The sequence below is a fragment of the Clupea harengus genome, chromosome 14, assembly GCF_900700415.2.
Source record: "Clupea harengus chromosome 14, Ch_v2.0.2, whole genome shotgun sequence".
NCBI lineage: Eukaryota > Metazoa > Chordata > Actinopteri > Clupeiformes > Clupeidae > Clupea > Clupea harengus.
This window is the reverse complement of record NC_045165.1, coordinates 8182555-8200788: the sequence shown is the minus strand read 5'-3', so window position 1 is coordinate 8200788 and position 18234 is coordinate 8182555. Positions and strand designations below refer to the sequence as shown.

The 18234-nt window shown below is 40.4% G+C and overlaps 1 protein-coding gene and 2 gene segments (V, D, J or C); 2 read left to right on the top strand and 1 right to left on the bottom strand.

The window, feature by feature from the left end:
- Positions 1-902: 902 nt before the first annotated feature.
- Positions 903-1805, top strand: LOC116223583. The segment is given in 2 exon segments: positions 903-940; positions 1445-1805. Coding segments are annotated over 2 exon segments (360 nt in total).
- Positions 1806-1830: 25 nt separating this feature from the next.
- LOC116223581 lies at positions 1831-4066 on the top strand. The segment is given in 4 exon segments: positions 1831-2006; positions 2110-2221; positions 3529-3584; positions 3717-4066. Coding segments are annotated over 4 exon segments (540 nt in total).
- Positions 4067-12357: 8291 nt separating this feature from the next.
- LOC116223502 (cerebellin-4-like) lies at positions 12358-14363 on the bottom strand. The gene is made up of 4 exons (XM_031580520.1): positions 14223-14363; positions 13170-13383; positions 12749-12871; positions 12358-12638 (listed from the first exon to the last, which is right to left on the bottom strand). Exons 1-4 carry the CDS (start codon positions 14361-14363, stop codon positions 12358-12360), a joined length of 759 nt encoding a protein of 252 aa, XP_031436380.1.
- Between the last annotated feature and the right edge of the window lie 3871 nt (positions 14364-18234).

Genomic DNA, 18234 nt, shown 5'->3' with positions numbered 1-18234 from the left:
CGTCGCTTTGGACAAAAGTGTCTGCTAAATGACTAAATGTAAATGTAAATGTAGAGCCAAGACCTTATTAGTCCAGTAGGTTACACTTGCAATGTAGTGTTATTGTAGCAGAACAATGTGCACCCAGCGTTTGTGATTATTGGTGCTTCATTCTTACATTTAGGAAAAAGTCATAGCAGCCAGCAATGACTTAACTATGGCTGTTTTCATTTATAGAGTGGGGGAGTGACCGTCATTTTGTATGTGGCGGATTAGTATTTTGTCTAGTTCCATTTTTTGTTTGCTTGTTTTTTGCTATGACAGAATGCATGCGTTTTTGGAAAATTGTTAAAATAATGCTTGTGGTAGTTAAATAACTGCTTGACAGTTTTTTAGATTATGTTCAATAAATTCCAGGTTTTCTGTTCAGTTTTCTTTCTTCAGTAATCTTTATGTATTACTCATGACTTCTGTTCAGAATATTAACAGGAACTTGTGATTTTGGAATAGAGTTCAAAGGTTTAAACCAAAGCATGATATTTTATTTCAACTTTATTTCAGCAACATTTAAGTACAAATTAAATTACCAAATAAGTATGGTTGTGAAAGTTCTCACAATTTGTGAAATTAGATGACACACCTAATATGTGAGTGTTCTTATTCATTTATTTATTTTCTAGTCTCGTAATATTTAATCAGAATTATCATTATTCTTGAAATTTAAAAGTATTGTTTAAAGTTAAAGTGTTCTTCAGGTAGAGTCCTCTTGATCTATACTGTATATACACAAACACAAAATTATCATATGCAGCAATGCTGCAGAATGGTCTAATGCAGATTTGCACTTCAAAGCCAGACTGTGAGTGTGAGAGCTTTAACCACAGCAGTCTTCCACACCACTGTTCATTGTAACACATGCCGTGCATGTTCATCCTGCTTGCACTGTGTCTGATTCCAAGAGGTAAGAACATCACATCATATTATTCACATCAGATTATTCTGGTTCTAAGCTCCTATGGACATGACAGTGCGGTGGGAGAGGGTTTCCAGTCAGGGCTTTAGTGGGGAGAGAAAGGCTTCAACCCCTCTCACAGTGCTGTCTATCCGCATAGTGTAAATTCAGCCTCGCTGACTGACAAAAAAAAGACTAAGTGACTTAGACTCAGCTGTCTTAGTAGCTCTAGAAGTCACAAGGTTGAAGGTTGTCTTAGTGCCTCTAGGGGGCCTCGGAGACCACCTCGTAACTTTAAAGAGAACCGAGCCAGATACACGTTCAGTCAAATGAGATGGCAGCTGCTGTGTTTCTCATGCTGCTACTGCCAGTTGGTAAATTTACACTCTACAAATATAATCAGTACTGTACCATAGTCACACATTGGTTGATATCACTACATATCACTCACACACTTCAAATATACAACTATTCTTTTTCATCAGCTGTTTTTGTGTTTATTTTCTTTTTCAGGATTTGCGGTGAAACAGACTCCTAACCTCTTTGTTAAAGAAGGCGTGAATGTCACTCTCAGCTGCTCCCAAATTAATTCTACCGACAATGGTATGTACTGGTTCTGGCAGAGGCCGGGGAAGCCTCTGGAGCTGATTGTGTACTCCTATGTTGGATTGCAGACAATAGAGGGGCAATTTGACAAGATGTTCTCTGCTGAGCGCCAGAGTGCTACTCTAAAACTGACCCTGCATAAAGCCCAGCCTGCAGACAGTGCTCTGTTCTTCTGTGCTAAGCAGGATGCACAGCAGTGCAGACCAATGTGTAAGATTGACAAAAACTGACTAGGAACCAGGGAAGTGAACACCTGCTGAAGGCATCCTCATGTGGCCTCTACTTATCTTGTCTGATCTAGTGCTTATGCATTCCTTATGCCGTCTCTCTGTCTGCCACAGGTCTTGCTTGAGTGACATCACTTCCCTTTCCTTCGCCTGAATACATCTTTGAAGGTTTTGCCTATGTGTGTTCTGTACACAGACAGCTAACATGATTACCATCATTAGTTTTATATCCACATTAGCAGGTAAGAATATAAATGAGTTTCTTCTGTTTGTTTTTTTTATTATTTTTTTAATTTTGTTTAAGGTAATCTAAAAACCTAAATATGTTTGCTGTCCTTTACACAGGTTTAACAGTAGCTGCTGAAGTGGTCCAGACACCACGGGATCTGATTGTGAATCAACAATCCGCTTTGTTCCAGTGTTCCCACAAAACACAGTCTCATGATGTCATTCTATGGTATAGACAATCTGAAAACAGAGATATCAGCCTTCTTGGATATCTGAACACAAATATAGACTATACTGAAGATAATTTTCAGCATAAAATCAAGCTTCAAGGGGATGGTCGGGATAAAGCCAACCTGACCATTGAAAATCCAACCCTAGAGGATAGTGCAGTGTATTTCTGTGCATCAAAGCGACACAGTGTCTCAGATTCTTATATTGCTGTTCAAAAACCCCTCCTGGGTTTTCCAGGTACTTTGATCTGATAAGGCACATCTGGTGGTGCACCTGGATGTACAAGAAAGGAGACATGCTAGGCCAGGCCTAACCATGCTGCCTTTCTCTCACTGTGCCTACTTCATACAGCCTCAAAGACATTATAGTTGTCGACATTGAGGCATGGGGATCTTTGGTGCTTTAGCCATTCAACCCAACATAATCCTACCGCTGTATAGAGACAACCAAACAAATTCACCTTCAGTCCGACTCTTATCATCAATTTTGAGGAATTGAACACCTGTATCTCTTTTTACAGTTTCTCTCGATTGTTTACCCATAACTGAGCCTATTAACATCCCAAAACAGAGATAGGCAAAGGGGCTTGACCGAAAAACTGTAAAAAAAAAAAAAGGGCAAGAGATCCAGATCCGAAAATCACAGATTCAGAACAACAGCAAAGCTATCAACAGGTTCACTAAACAGACAGGCTTGGCAATGAAAGGTTTAATCAGATAATCAGGCAAGGAGTGTGTGCAGGGACCGGCACTGGTGATTGGTCACTTCCCTTGTCAATCAGCCAGGAACCAGATTAGGGGTAAACCCTGGAGTGGCCCAAACATGGGGCAGACATGAAACAATACCGGATGCCAGAACACTTAGACCAGGAAGTGGAGGTACTGGGCCGGACCGTGAGCATTTTGTAGTGTATGTGTATTTGATGGCTTTGGTTTGAACTTTGATCTAGATGTAAGATTACATGGTTTTGAGAGAAGAGTTTGGTTTTGACATAGAAGCTTGAAGTTTGTGAAAGTGAGTGTGCAGTTAAGAATTTAAGTTTAGTTTTTGGAAAGTAATTAATTAATTTTGGGAAATTTCAAGAAATGTGTCTTGGCAGTCAAAGAAAACTGTATTACATTTGCTTTTATTACTCGTAATTGTTTATTTCACTTGAAACCATGATAACGTGAAGACAGACACAGAGGAGGTGTTGTGATAAACATTGCACCATATGTAGTTGTAGTCTCTTCCTGTGTCATATCCAAGCCACCTGCATAACCAGCACTATGTCTGCTCAACACTCATTCTCAGTTCTGCTTTCAGGTCCAGTATGAGCACAGCTCTCGTAATACTCCTCTTCTCATCACTGTGGAATGCAGGTATCATGACTTGTGTTGAGAACATTTAGACAGAAAGAAAATAATGGTGTGAGAGTTTTGTATGTACATGTGAATAAACATGTATGTATGGATAAATGCACACTTTTTTAAATCACTCTAATTGTCACACAGGCTCTGCTGCAGAGAATGATGTCACACAGACACCTGGAATATTGTGGAAACACCATGGAGATTCTGCAGAGATGAAATGTAGTCACACTAAGGGTGCTGGTTACACTCAAATGTACTGGTACCGACAGCGGCAGGGGGAGACTATGAGCCTGGTAGTGTTCACTACTTCATACGGCACAGAAGAGTTCGGAGACATCGACAAGACTAAATATTCCACTGTTAAAACTGTGCCTGAGAGGGGATCGTTAACAGTCACTTCAGTGAAGTCTGATGACAGTGGCATTTACTTCTGTTCAGTGAGTGAACACAGTGTAGCAGATTCTACACAGAGCTGAACAAAAACTTCCTGAGCTGATGAACACAAAAGATGGCAATGACAGCTTTATTCAGACAGGGGGACCTGTTGCTCTATCTTCCTCCATTACTGAACTTTGCCCCACCCCAGACTGTCTCTGTCACCGTTGATTTTCGCTCCAATCAGAGAGTTGCTACTCAGATGAGCAGACTGAGCAGAGCCATCAACATGATCCTCCTGACTATAGTGTCACTCTGGATGTCAGGTACACTACAATCATTATTAATAGTTTACGCACTACGGAGTATTTACAGAGAAACTGAACCAATGTTAAACAAACTGCCATTTACAATATATTAAAAGGTATAGTGCTCTTAAAGTGTACTGTGTTCAAATTATATTTCAGGTGTAAATTAGTCTCTTGAGCTTGAGTGCTTCCATACCATTCCAAGCTACAACAGGATTCTGTGGTACAAACAGACTCATGGCGGCACTCTGACCTTATTGGGATACTTATACGCATCATCTAGTAATATAGAGACTGAATTCAGTGGAAAAGTCAAAATGGATGGGGATGCCAACATTAATAAAATAAACTCATTAACCATTTCTAATCTGTTACTAAATGACAGTGCAGTGTACTTCTGTGCAGCTAGTTTACACAGTGTTTCTGATCACCTCCCTCTCAGCACAATAACCCACCTCTTATCTGCTGGCAAACTCTCAGCAATCAGACACTCACACCTGTGTACTTGTCATCAGTGCCCCCAGTACACATGTTTACATGCCACTTGATTTCTGAAACCTCACTCAACTATTAAATATCAAAGGAATTTGTTTGTATTTCATCAGCCAAAATTACAATGCACCTTCTCATAAATGTTCATTTTCCGCCTTATATTCACAGGTCGTGTTTGGAGTTCAGAGGTCAACCAAACTTCTTCAAATCTGATCAATAACCATGAAGATTTGGTGAAGATTCTTTAATGTTTACTCGTCTAGTTTCCTCTTCTTGCTCGTGAACAAAGCTAGTTACCATCTGCCTGCTCTCCAGCAATGTGGCCTTACTCCATGCTTTCCAACTGTCACCTAGCTCTTCCACTCTGTACCTGCCCAATTATTTTGCTAGGCTGTAATGTGCCTTGTACATCTTCAACTGCTTCTTGTGGATTCCACTTCCTCCGTTTTTACCGTTGAAGTAGTGTACTTGACTACTGGATCCTTAGACTGTGACAAAGTCATCTCGCGGCTGGTTTTAGCACATTTGAACTTCAAATAGTATAAACTATGTAAAGACAGTTTTAGAGAGTGCTCCTGAAATGTATTTTTCTCCCTTTCCAAATCAGTGTAGAGTATTTTAAAACACCGCTCCTCCTAATCTTGATGCTTTTAGTGGAGTGGTGATATGCCTCTGGCCTAAAACTTTAAACCAGTAAAAAAAAATTATGATTCCATCTGGCCTTCACGTGGATCCAACCTGAAGGTCGTTGCTCTCTGGGTTCAGCTGTGTGTCCTCTAGTGCTCCTGAGGTCCCCCTGCACTGCACATTTCACTCCTCTCTTGATTGCACTCATCACTGGCACTCTTGATTAGATGTACAGACCTTGAACCAAAAACATTTTAAGCACACTGATCGCTGCACACGGTTCCAGAAACATATATTAGCGTTACAACGTATTAGGGTCATAGTAAACTAGTGTTTTGAATGTGATGATGAAATATACTAATTTCAGAATGTAATGAGGAACATTAGAAAACATTTTCAAAAATGAAAGGTGTAATGCCAGAGCTGTTGTGACATTTAGAAAACTGACACTTTTGATTGTTATTTAAATAGTTTCTTGCACATTACACCATGATGGCACAGAACACAGAGGAGGTGTTGTGATGAACATTGCACCATCTGTACTTGTAGTCTCTTCCTGTGTCGTATCCAAGCCACCTGCATGACCAGCGCTATGTCTGCTCATCACTCATTCTCAGTTCTGCTTTCAGGTCCAGTATGAGCACAGCTCTGGTAATACTCCTCCTCTCATCACTGTGGAATGCAGGTATCATGACTTGTGTTGAGAACATTTAGACAGAAACAAAATAATGGTGTGAGAGTTTTGTATATACATGTGAATAAACATGTATGTATGGATAAATGCACACTTTTTTAAATCACTCTAATTGTCACACAGGCTCTGCTGCAGAGAATGATGTCACCCAGACACCTAGAATATTGTGGAAACACCATGGAGATTCTGCGGAGATGAACTGTAGTCACACTAAGGGTGCTCAGTACTTTCAAATGTACTGGTACCGACAGCGGCAGGGGGAGACTATGAGCCTGGTAGTGTTCACTACTACCAGATCAGAAGAGTTTGGAGACATCGACAAGACTAAATATTCCACTGTTAAAACTGTGCCTGATAAGGGATCGTTAACAGTCACTTCAGTGGAGTCTGATGACAGTGGCATTTACTTCTGTTCAGTGAGTGAACACAGTGTAGCAGATTGTACACAGAGCTGAACAAAAACTTCCTGAGCTGATGAACACAAAACAAGATGGCAATGACAGCTTTATTCAGACAGGGGGACCTGTTGCTCTATCTTCCTCCATTACTGAACTTTGCCCCACCCCAGACTGTCTCTGTCACCGTTGATTTGCACTCCAATCAGAGAGTTGCTACTCAGATGAGCAGACTGAGCAGAGCCATCAACATGATCCTCCTGACTATAGTGTCACTGTGGATGTCAGGTACACTACAATCATTATTAATAGTTTACGCACTACGGAGTATTTACAGAGAAACTGAACAGATGTTAAACAAACTGCTATTTACAATATATTAACGTGCTCTCTGTTTACATTATATTTCAGGTGTAAATGAGTCTACAGATTATAAACCTTTCTCCTGTTTAATGTAACCAGGTGTTCATGGTAATGTTACTTGAGCAAATAGCAGCACAAGTTGAATTGAGGGAATTATTGTGAATGCTGTGTCAACAGGGTCCACTCTTGCCACAGTGTGAATCAGACCGCCTCTGACCAGATCAAGAATGCCAGCGAGTCTCTTGAGCTTGAGTGCTTCCATACCATTCCAGACTACAACAGGATTCTGTGGTACAAACAGACTCATGGCGGCACTCTGACCTTTTTGGGATACTTATACACATCACCTGGTACTATAGAGCCTGAATTCCGTGAAAAACTCAAAATGGATGGGGATCCCAACACTAATAAAATGAACTCATTAACCATTTCTAATCTGTTACTAAATGACAGTGCAGTGTACTTCTGTGCAGCGTTTACACAGTGTTTCTGATCACCTCCCTCTCAGCACAATAACCCACCTCTTATCTGCCGGCAAAAACTCAGCAATCAGACACTCACACCTGTGTACTTGTCATCAGTGCCCCCAGTACACATTTTTACATGTCACTTGATTTCAGAAACCTTTCACTCAACGAGCAAAACCCTGCTCAAAATCTGCAAAACTATGAGATAAATAATAAAAAAAATATATATAAATAAGATACAAATAAAAAAGGGTAACACTTTTTTTGCAAAACATTATACACAGCAATCAGACATTGAAAACTGATGTGCACTTCAAAATGCAAGACATATGTACCAGTTCCAAAGGAGTGCATTGGTCATGATCTTTATGTGTTGCTGTGACAAGACCCAAATTGGAGTCTGGGTATGATGACACAGTCTCTTTTTGTCCAAAGGGTACATTTGTTTTATACTTCTTACATACTTAAACTGGGTTATGTACTGTAAATAGTCTTTTTTACGGTTGCAACAACCCTCAGCGCCCTAAATGGCCTAGCATTCATGTGTCGGCTCTTACAGTAATTTAAAAAGATATAGATTAAATAATAATGAAAAAAGATTAAAAAAATTAAAAGCATTACACAAAGCAATCCGATATTCAAAATGCAGTTCATTAATATCAGTGGCAGTCATCTCTTCCTCTCATTTACATAAACATGGTCATTGAGCATCTCATCTATTTTACATTAGTACCAGTTTGCATCACCTCAGTCAGAAATCTGGAGCTTTCAAGTTACTCAATTAATTTCACTAAGTCAATAACTTTATGACTATAACATTTTCTCAACATTTCACATTTTATATTTCTGCTCCATTTTGGTTCCGATTGGCTGTCAATCAGACTTCTTCAAAAGTTCTCAATTACAATTAGTCATCTGCACGAGCTGTCTTGAGGGAGAAGTGTTGTACTTTTAAAGATACATATAGATTGAGACAGTCTGCCTTCCTTAAAGGCCTAGACAGGGTAAGAATGATGACATTCATGTCTGTGCTGCATATTTATTCCTCCCCCTATAACACCTCCTCCTCCATTTCAAGCTTGTGCTGCATCACATGGAATGAATGAGGGTATAGAATACATTCTCCTGAATGATGCTGTTCCACATTCTGCCAGTCAGGGGCAGTTTGTCCATATGAACAGAACTACTGGATAAGAGTTTGTGTTTGGCACTATTCATTTGGCAGCGCTGAGAATGAGGTGTTTCAGGTTATCTTAAACCTAAACAGATAATTTCTCTCATCTGCAAAATGTTGAAAGCTTTCCTCAAATTAATCTGTTTGGGAGTGGTCATAACAGGTAAAACATATTTCCGTTTTTGACAATGCTATGGATGAAGTCTTCATTCTATAAGTTAAAAGGGGGTTCTTCATATATTTGAATAAATGTGAAATGTTGGATTTGTGTTTTTGGTCACAGGGTCCTCAACAAGCAGTCAGGTCAACCAAGTTCCTCCTGACATCATACAGAGTACTGGTGGATCTGCAAATATCCAGTGTTCTCACAACATCCCAAGCTATGACAGGATTCTTTGGTATAAACAAACAAAGGATGGACAGTTAACATATTTGGGATATCTCTATGGCAAAACTCCATATCCAGAGAATGAGAACAAAACAAAACTAATTGGATTTTCAAATACCAACGGATCAATGATGGTGGAGAAGCTCCTACCCAAGGATGCCACTGTGTATTTTTGTGCAGCATATGCACAGCTGTGCAGAGATCTGTTCCCCCATACAAAAACCATATTGGTCACATGCCAGTTTTAACACCTAAACAGCTGAATTATGTTATTACACCATTTCCTGAGAGCCACAAATAGTGTTTAATTGAAGTCTGAATAAGCTCAGATTGTGCAAAGTGATGATGGAGTCCCAAACATCACTTTTGTACTAACACTATAATTCAAGAATAGAATACTAGTGGACGAGAAGAAAATATTTCCATAAATGGTTCCTATAGCAAACTTCCTATAATATAAACAGACTTCATACAAAAAACTTCACATTCATTGGATATCGGACTAGAAGCTCTGGATTTTCAGAGTCTGTTTGAAAATAAAGCACAATTCCTCTGTGTATGAAATGTGCTTCATAAATAAACTTGCCTTGCCTGGCCTTACAGTTGACGATGTTGTGATGTGAAAGCTTTTCACGGGGTGAAAATAAGAATCAGAATCAAAATTAGAATCGTGTTTATTGGCTAAGTAAGTTTACGCATACAAGGAATTTCACTCCGGGTTTAGTGGCCGTCAATGTACTTACACAGAAATATACAACACAACAGTTTAGAATAAAATAAATAAATATAATTTGTAGGTATAATTTGTACAGTGGGTATTATAGTGTTCCAGGGTAAACACAATGCCACAGTGAGTTAACTGTTCATTAGTCTGAAGGCGAGGTGGAAGAAACTGTTTCTGTGTGTGGTGGTTTTGGTGTACAGTGTTCTGTAGCTCCTATCAGAGGGGAGAAGTTGGAACAGGTTATGTCCAGGGTGTGAGGGATCTGCAGTTATTTTCCCTGCCCGTTTCCTGACTCTGGAAGCGTACAGGTCCTGGTTGGTGGGCAGGTCGGCACCAATAATCTTTTCCGCAGACCCGACTGTCCGTTGTAGTCTGTTCCTGTCCAGTTTGGTGGCCGAATCAAACCAGACAGTGATGGATGTGCAGAGAACAGACTCAATGACTGCAGTGTGAAACTGGATCAGCAGCTCCTGTGGCAGGTATAAGGACACGGAACTACAACATTCACATTCTGTGCCACTCATAGGAACAAAATGGGAGTGTTCCAAGAATGTGGTTTATTGACAAACCTAAGGTAACCTAAGAACACAACAAGAATGAATGGAAAACAAGAATGTTTGGAAGATTTTTCCTCTTGCATCACCCAATTACCTCTGACCGATGTGTTATCTGCAGTATAAGCTACTAGCCGCATTGTCCAGGTCAGATGCACTAACTAACTCTAACTGCCTGGATTATACAACATTCAGGGCCTCATTTACTAACAGGATTGCGCCCATTTCAGGCGTAAAATAGCGTTATTTGCGGTTTGGCAAAGGCGCAGATTAAGCTGCGGTCGCAATGTTAGTAAATGAGGCCCTCAGTATCTCACAAAAAAAATCTCCCGACCATAAACAAAACAAGATTTTTTTGCCTCTTAGCCCCGCCAGGATTTGTTTTCATCTGTAAATCTTGTCCCTCTGGGAGAGGAGGTGATCTTGAACTGCTCTGTTGCAAGAATGTTAAACTGACTGATCAATCCTCCTTTGAACCACTGGCTGTCAAACTCCGTGGGCCTATACACTGTTGTTGCAGAACTGAAAAGGTCACCTAAGCCATCAAATGTATTTCTGAACTGCTGAATTTCTTAACTTTCAACTATGTTTTATGGATGATGGCGATGACAAGCAAGGTTGTAGTTCACAACTACCTGGAAAATCTCTGTTCAAGAAAAATACATGTCTCTCACATCGGAAATGATGTACAGCCATTTTCTTGGATATTTCACAAAAGGGGAGTCAACCCATCCACTTTGCATGTGGTTTCTGGACCTGGGAAAGGCTGGTGTGTCTGTACCTTTGGTATGTTGTGATGCAGGAAAACTGGACGCGGGTATTAGTACAGTGCAATGAGGAGCAGATATTCCCTTTACCTCTTTATAAATAAACAAGTCAAAATGTGTGTGTAGATCATGAAGATGAAGTTGCCTGGGCAACAGCCCATTTGCCCTCTTTGCCTGAGCTGCCCCTCAGAAGGAGATGAATAAATGACAATACAATTACAAATATTTTGCTTTTGGCCACTGCCAAATGTTTGTTAGATTGTTGATTGCTGTATCAGGAATGCAAGTGGTACAGTGTTCTCTGTATAAGCGCCTGTATATGTTTTAATAGTAACATTTGTCATGCTTTCATCCTTTTATGATTAAAAGTTGTCGGATTGCCTTCCCCGGCCACACAAAAAGAGGAAGTGAAACACAGTGGAAAGGAATATGCCGTGTTGATATTACGTAGGAATAGGCTGATATACCAGCATTCTACCCCCTTTAGACCTAGTAATAATGCTGTCAATCTTCTGCCATGGCTTAAAGGTGCAATCCTAAATCATAATTTAGTACACTAGTACACATGTAGTCAACAAATTTCCCCCGACCTGTCTGTTCTGTGTGCGTGCTCAAAGAAACTGGTGTTTTTACACAGTCCTGGTCTCTGGAAATGGAACCAAACAAAGTGGCCTAGGCCGAGCCCTACTCTATTCCAGCCAATCAAAAATGTTGCTTCAGCAGAACTGAAGGGAGGGCTATATTCGACTGGCTGTTGAGTTCAAATATCAACAGTCTTTCGCCAGGATCAAGGATTCTGTCAGTGCTTAATACCAGGAGAATATGCCTGATATAGTGTCATAAATGTGTGATTCATCACTTTGCTTTAAAGCGTATGTACAGCCATTCGGCAAACAGCTCTCACTAATTACTAATTTACTAATTACTAATCAGTCCCAGCAAACTGAAATGTTTCCTACTGTCTGAGATGAGCCCTTGCTAATCTGGGTTTGGCAGAATGACATTTTGGTATCTGTGACCGTAGATGAGAAGCAGATGGCAGAAAATTATACCTTGGATGAGATCATTGGTATATCTGCATTTTCTCAAGATCCTTTCATTAACCATAAGGAATTGAAAAGGAATGCAACAAACAGATTAGACCCGTTTAGATGCCAGTGTCATTTATTGAGTAAATAATGTCTTCATATTATAAAAAAAAAAACACAAGTGTACAGAAACATTTTGGTGATACACTGCTACATTCAGCTGGTTGACAACTGGTTAACCATTCAGACAGCACCTTTATTGCAGTGACATGCTCAAGAGCAACTGAAAGAGAAGCCTATAGTCTGTAATCATTCAAATTATTCTATCCTTACTAACCTACCATAAAACTACTGATTCGGTTAGATCATTTTAACCCCACACACCAGAAACAGAGTGAAGACATCAAAAGAACAGACATTGCAGTTTTACAGTGGAAACAGCAAATGGCCAATGAAAGTGGTGTGGTCATTGTGATTATCAAAAACCCAGGTGTGGATGTACAGCTGCATGTACACACGGTCTCCCTTCTCTAGCTGCAGGTTCATCCCATTGGTTGCAGTCTCCATGCGATTACCTGCAGCATGATTGTACACTATCACCATCTGATGGTCATTCTTCATCAGTTTGAGACCCATGGCCCTGCTGGAGTGATTATGACCAGAGAAGCTGAAGTAGTAGACTCCTTTCACTGGTGCAGTGAAGATACCTGTGACCATCAGAACAGCACATAATGCATAATCCAAAACAGGGCTGAATCTTAATTCCATTGCTAATCTCAGTGAGGTGCTAACTGGCAAAAATGTGTAGTACATATACCTGTTGCTGGGTTGTAGGCATTCCCAACATTGGCAAAAACGTCCTTGTAAACCAGGGTCATGTGGGTGTTATATGGACCCACATGTCCACGAGGTCCCAGTGAGGCTCCAAACGCTACTTGCTCTGAAGCACAAAGTAACACATGCATGCTTTGAGTACTTCAGATCAAGTCAGAATAGCTGTAGAGTGTACTTGTCTAAGTATTACCATATGTTGTAATTGTGGAGGACTCATTATTGATGAAGTTTTGTTAATCTGCCTAGCATTAATTAAACCATTTAGCTAAAACTGTTATATTTTACCTATTTTACCAGTAACTGTTGTGCCAGGTGTAAATGGGGCCATTTATAAAGTTGTGTTAAAATGTCTATTTTGCTCAAACTGTTACATTTTATCTATACTAGTAATTATTGTGTGTTACCTGTCCTCCTCTGATCCTCCATTTGGCTCCTGAGGGCAGACATGGCATCTTTCAGCTTCTCCAGCTCCAGCAGCACCAATAAGTTGATGTCCAGCTTGCATTTTCCCTTTGTGTCCTCTGCTGCATCCCTTCTCTCTCTCACACTCGCCTCTTTGGCCTCGGTAACCTGCTGTAGGGCATGAGACTCCTGGACGTCTCCACGCTTACCCAGGCCCTGTGCCCCACACAGAGAGCAGAACAGCAGCAGCAGCAACACAGACAGAGCACTCTTCATCATCATGGACGCCTGAGATGGGTTTTCACTCAGGAGTTCTCATCCCAGCCTTATATACAGTCCTGTCAGAGAATTCAGGAAACAAACCAGTTGGTTGATAGATTGAGATCAGAAAGCAGTATGCTGTCAGTCAGGTTCAGTGTAGAGGCTGATAAATACTAAGGATCTCACCCAAATAACCAACCAGGTCTGGCCCCAACCATTGAGCTGGAATTGTTGCTAGAGTTTGTGTTCCTGGTTAAGCACTGTTTAAGCCTAGTCCAGTACAGGGTAAGTTCAAGATCCAGGTTTGGCCAACAGTAGTTACTGTATCGCTGACTGGGTGGTGATGGAGCTGTGTGAGCCGAGGCAGACTCTTTCCTCGTAAGCCAGCTAGTGGAGCAGAGTCCAGAAAATGCACAATATAACAGATAGCTATAGTTTTCCAGAACACTGTGGGTCAAAATCTTTTCGCTGTGTTAGTTCACACAAACCATATTCCTACAGAAGGCCCCTAACATATCACAGCTGCAGACAAGCAAGCCTTCCCTTGGCCCAGAGAGGACAAAGAAAGTGAACTGGCTGGTGAGCTGAGAGAGACTGTGTTTTCCCTCATCATATTACTAGACAGGCTGAGGAGTCTAGGTAGGGCCCATTCTGACAGTAAGTCTGCAGAGAGCACCAGTCTAAGGCTTCATAACTTGCATCAGTTTGTAAAATGATGTACAAAGGATGTCCCAGAACAGCAAGAACAATACTAATAACTACTCCTATCCACACGTATATTTCCACAATCATACTGGAGTTTCTGAAACTCTGAGTTCCAGGCATGATCCAACAGCAATATTTTCAGGATCATTGGGACCTGATGGTCCTGGTTGGCCACAGGTATCTTCACAGTGCCAGTGAGAGGAGTCTACTACTTCAGCTTCAATGGCCATAATATTTGGACATGGGCTTGAGACTGTGTAAAAATAGCAAGTGAATGGTTATGTTGGCCAGTCATATTGCAAACAGCAACCAATGGGATGAATTGGATGTTGGAGCCAGGAGATCAGGTGCACATACATACATGTAGGTGCATACGACTATATACTATTCTGCTGCAGGACTGAGACCACTGTACCACTCAGAGGGAGACCATTCAAATGAACCCAAACATGACAAAGAAATCATCTTCTAATGCAATATCACACTTACTATTCTTAAAACAATTTTCCTGCCCTTAGTTGAACCCTTTGCATGGAAAAGCACTGGTAGAAAACCAGAGACAAGTGATAGAGATAAGAACACCAGCAGGGGTGTGAGAAACCCAACCAAATGGAACAATGCAGGTCTGGAATGTTATTAGAGGCACAATCTAACAACAACTAACCATCCAAATATTTCCGTCCTGTTCCGTTACATGTTGTGGGTGCCCATTCCCTAATGTTTAACAGTGATTTTGACTAGATTACTCTCCATGAATACTGAGAAATGGGCCTTTCTTTTTTTCCCGGTCCACTATCTATGCTTTTGTTATTTGCATCACTTTTTCGCTGTACTTTTATCCAGTCCTCCCTTTCCAAAAAGGTGTGAAAAAGACATAATGACATAATTGTTGTCAGTTCCCAGGCTTCCAGCCAGCCTTCCAGGCCCAGATAGTACAGGTCTGACAGGTTTCCTTGGTAAGATTTATTTTCATACACCATTTCCTGTTTCATTTGAAATCTATGCATATGTCTAAGTACTTGTTATTAACAGCGAGACTTGATGGCGCCAAATGATGGCGGACACACAAATCTGACTGAGCTAATTATATAAAAGCTAACGGACTTGCCTTCCAAACCCCAACAACAGCACAGTTGTCACTGATGAACTTGTGGCAGAAGGGGAGGGGAAACAATCAGGAACATGGCAGAGTAAATCATACATGTATCAGGATGAGCATGCTAGCATACATGTGGTAAATGTACACAGCATACACGTGGTAAATGTACACCATACATACAAATATAACATGGTATATAATGTTACATACATGTAGGCACCTCCTGAATTCATGTTTCTAATTGGAGTAAATGCTTTTGTTTTGGGTTGAGATAGCATATTGCTGTTAAAATTATGTTTTCAGTGTGAGAAGAATGCCTTTGAATATGTTCATTTTTGTGTGTGGGTTTCTGCCAATCAGAGAGGTGGCGCTGGCAGCAAATGGGATGATTTTGATTTTGTTTTGAAGCTGGGTAGAGAAAAAAAAGGAGAGACGTTGGAGACATGTTGAATTAGCTGTTGAAAGAAAGTGATAGTATTTGAAGTTAAATAGTTAGTAGTTCGTAGTATTAGACATTTGCATTGGATTGATTCACGTTTCCCAACGGGATTTCATCTTCAATGCGCAACACGAACCTCGCTAAAGGCTGCTGTTGCAGGAAAGTTGCTGGGAAGTTTGTTAGCAGACTAGGTGCTAATCCTGAGCTAAACTAGCCACTGACTGCATTCGTTTAAGAAGAGGAGGAAGATCGCGGGAGAAGAGGAGAACGGATTTCCACTGAACTCTACGGGTAGTCGTGAGTGGATTACTTTTTTGTTTCACCTCAAAATGATGGTTATGAGCTCCCAACCGGAATGTGCACCAACTTAAATTATACTGGCCAGTAGAACATTTGGTATTTTATGCTATATCTGCGGTGTTTAACTGTTTGCTTGTTAATATGTTGTGTAAATAAATATGTAATTGATTTGTTCTAAACTGCGAACTTAAAACTGTGTCCGAGTTGGGTAAAAGGTCATAGAAATTAGCATCCCACCATCGTAGTTATATTTTACCTAGACAAAATGAAATGAGCCATATCATTGGTGGGAGGGCTACATACAAAATGGTGGGGAGGTGGGGATAGAGCTTTCAAGCATTGTAGAACAGCTTAGTGGGTATACAGTGTGCTCGTAAGGTTACTACAAGGGTAAGTAAAGTAATGGAACAAAAAGTATCAAGTTTTATTGTATGGCTCCTCAGAATGTTGCAAAAAGTTCGATTGATTTGAATGGGCTATCCCAACATTGAAGTTGCTCGGAGGAAAAACAACAGGAGGTGCACCGTCAATGATCAGCATATCAGTAAACTATTCATTTTAGATCACTATAGATGGAAATATGTTGCATTTTGAGAGACAAATTCAATTATACACTTGAAATATAAAGATGTGGATGAAGACATGATTCCACTATTACTGCTGAATATGTAAGTCATGGGCTATCAATGAGACAAAGTGACCCACAAATGCAACTATAACAAACACCTTAATCCAAAGAGCATTTAGCATTGCCCAGGAATTGAACCCAGGTCAGCTACTTGCTATTCAACAACACTAACCATTGTACCACTCATTTCACATGGTAAATTTGCCACACTCAAAAGTGGTATCTACAGTATTGTGATAGGCAAGCCAACAGATAAAAAATTCTGGCCCCCCACTGTCCAGACTGGACACTCATCAACCCCCAGGTAATTTGAGTTTGAGACCCCTGATCTATGCTATCAAAGGGTGTTATGCCATGTAGGCATTGGTGCTAATTCCTCTCTCTGCATAACCCAAAGTCACTCTATCTTCCTCCATTACTGAACTTTGCCCCACCCCAGACTTTCTCTGTCACCGTTGATTTTCACTCCAATCAGAGAGTTGCTACTCAGATGAGCAGACTGAGCAGAGCCATCAACATGATCCTCCTGACTATAATGTCACTGGATGTCAGGTACAATCATAATTGCTTCCATACCATTCCAGACTACAACATGATTCTGTGGTACAAACAGACTCATGGTGGCACTCTGACCTTATTGGGATACCTTATTGAGACATCAACTAGTACTATAGAGCCTGAATTTAATGGAAAGTCAAAATGGATGGGGATGCCAACACTAATCAAATTAACTCATTAACCATTTCTAATCTGCAATGTACTTCTGTGCAGCTAGTTTACACAGTGTATTTGATCACCTCCCTCTCAGCACAATAACCCCACCTCTAATCTGCTGGCAAACTCTCAGCAATCAGACACTCACACCTGTGTACTTGTCATCAGTGCCCCCAGTATACATGTTTACATGCCACTTGATTTCTGAAACCTCACTCAACTAGCAAAACCCTGCTCGCAATATGCAAAACTATAAAATAGTAGTTTAAGATATAGATTAAATAATAACAAAAAAAGACAACACTTTTTTGCAAAGCATTACAAAAAGCAACCAGTTCCAAAGGAGTGCATTGCTTGTGATGTTGCAGTGACAAGACCCAAATTGGAGTCTGGGTATGATGACACTGTCTCTTTTTATGTATCATGTACAAAGGGTACATTTTTATACTTCTTACATACTTAAACTTGGTTACTGTATTCTAAAAAGTTTTTTTTACAGTTGCAACAACCCTCAGCACCCTAAATGGCCTAGCATTCATGTGTTGCTCTTACACTGGAAATGCAAAAGCTGCACTGTCTGTGTGCGATGCTGCGGTCCACAGTGTTCCAGAAAACGTCCTGAAATTTTTGTACTGTACTATATTTCTGTGTTCATATATTCAGTCTGTTTTAACCATTTTGCCAGATTGCTCAATGAAGTGCACTGAAATACCGTAACTTTAAAAGGCGTAAGTTCAACTAAGATAAGAGTGTTTAACATTTACCACACTAGGGTTTGTTCACTGATCCAAAAAGTGTAATCATATGCATAGCTGTGTTTGCCATTTGACGAGTTTTGAAAAAGTGAGACCAAGTTTCAGCAAATGTGTGGTATTTTTTAATTCTGTTAATTTTGGTTCCGATTGGCTGTGTCAATCAGAT

Coding starts and splice junctions, on each gene's coding strand:
- LOC116223502 (XM_031580520.1), bottom strand. CDS start 14,363: ATGGCCATTGAAGCTGAAGTAGTAGACTCCTCTCACTGGCACTGTGAA. Junction 12,872..13,169: donor GGAGGATCAGAGGAGGACAG/GTAACACACAAT, acceptor TTTGTGCTTCAG/AGCAAGTAGCGTTTGGAGCC. Junction 12,639..12,748: donor TGCCTACAACCCAGCAACAG/GTATATGTACTA, acceptor TGATGGTCACAG/GTATCTTCACTGCACCAGTG.